General features: G+C 53.6%; 1 protein-coding gene across 1 annotated transcript in view; it reads left to right on the forward strand.

Moving 5' to 3' along the window:
- The window catches only part of IZUMO2 (IZUMO family member 2), a 6,002-nt gene that overhangs the window by 2,381 nt on the left and 2,146 nt on the right, over positions 1 to 1,475 (forward strand). The window contains exons 3-5 of the mRNA XM_023520163.1: positions 89 to 175; positions 378 to 398; positions 1,233 to 1,313. Coding sequence (XP_023375931.1) covers positions 89 to 175; positions 378 to 398; positions 1,233 to 1,313 — 189 coding nt within the window. The remainder of the gene's footprint in view (positions 1 to 88; positions 176 to 377; positions 399 to 1,232; positions 1,314 to 1,475) is intronic.

A 1,475-nucleotide genomic window follows, 5' to 3' on the forward strand; every position in this document is an offset into this window, starting at 1 on the left:
GGAAAGGAGTTTCCGCATCCTTTCTCTTTGGAGCTGCGGAACGGAGGGCTGGGAGCCTCCCAGCCCACAAGGATCTTTCTTTCCTCAGACTGGCCCCTGCTGGAAGAGCTAGTGAGTCTTAGGGAGAATGCAATCCAAGAACTCAAGAAAGTTTTAAGATCCTACGAATTAAAAGGTGCGGCATCTCTCTCCACCCAGCCCTCTCCGCCGCCTTCATCACTCCGTCCGCTTCTCACCTTTTCTCTCAAGCTCCCTCCTCCTCCCCGCCTGAACTTTCTCTGCCCCTCCCCCACATTCCCTTCTGTCCCGGTCCCTTCCCCATTAACTGCTCAAGCTGCCGTCGCAACTTAGCTCACCTCGGCTCTTTTCTCTTGCAGCCTGTGATCCCAAAAGCTGCCGTGAGTTCTGGATTCATGGTCTCTCCCTCCCTTCTCTACCCTCCCTATACCTCTAATCCCCGTCTCCCCCAAAACAAGCCCTACTATTACACCTACTCCATCTGGCGGCTCCCCGCTCCAAAGCCATAGCACCTAGGGATACTCGATTTTCGCGGGCTTAGGAAAGTAGTTGCAACCTTGCAAAAAGGTACTTGGGAGGGAGGTCAGTCAGGATAGGAGAGCCTACGTCCTAGAAGCAAACCCCACGTTCTCAGCGGCTTAACAACAACAACAACAAAAAGGTTTCTTTCTCTCCCACCCACAATCCACGAATAGCTGAGCATTTTCCAAGTGGTCCAGGCTGGACCCACGTTGCGGCGTCTAAGCGAGCTTCAGAAAGGAAAGAGAATAGGGAACCCTACAAGGACATTTGCCACGTCCCTCTGCCCACTTCCCGTTGGCCGGAACGCTGTCACGTGGTCGCACCCTACCGCCAAAGGTCCCGGGAAACGCAGTCTTCCTGTGTGGCAGGAAGAGGAGGGGACAGATGAGTGAGCGGCCAGCCAGTCTATGTGCAAAATGTTTGTTGACATTTCATAAATAGATGTGTTTAATTTTAATTAGTCGAAGGTTTACGAATTGGACAGCTGCAACTCAATTGACTCCTCGATATTATGTAACAGTTATTTTCACTATGAGCTGTCAGTGAGTTCTGCTCAGCTGGCCCTGCACACGGGACCTCCAGATTCCCGAGGGCCGAGGGACTCCACCTCCGCTGTCCCCTCTTGCCTTCCCGCTCCTTCCCAGCCCTCTGATAGCTGCCCTCATCTCAGTCCACCCTTTCCCCTGGTCCAGACTTGCTAAAAGAAGAGGTCTTGGACTGTTTACATTGCCTGAAGATCAGTCCGAACTGTATCAAGAAAAAGTACTGTTTCGGTAAGCTCTCGGGGTGCGGGAAGACGGAGGGGGGGCAGGTGCATGAGAGATGAAGACGACCGTGTCCCAGTGGGTGTGGGCTTTGAGGTCCCCCACACGCAGCCTCGAATCCTGCCCTGAACATTTGCTTCCAGCGTGGCCCAGAAGTTGCTTCCACATCCG

The sequence above is a fragment of the Pteropus vampyrus genome, unplaced genomic scaffold, assembly GCF_000151845.1.
Source record: "Pteropus vampyrus isolate Shadow unplaced genomic scaffold, Pvam_2.0 Scaffold250, whole genome shotgun sequence".
NCBI lineage: Eukaryota > Metazoa > Chordata > Mammalia > Chiroptera > Pteropodidae > Pteropus > Pteropus vampyrus.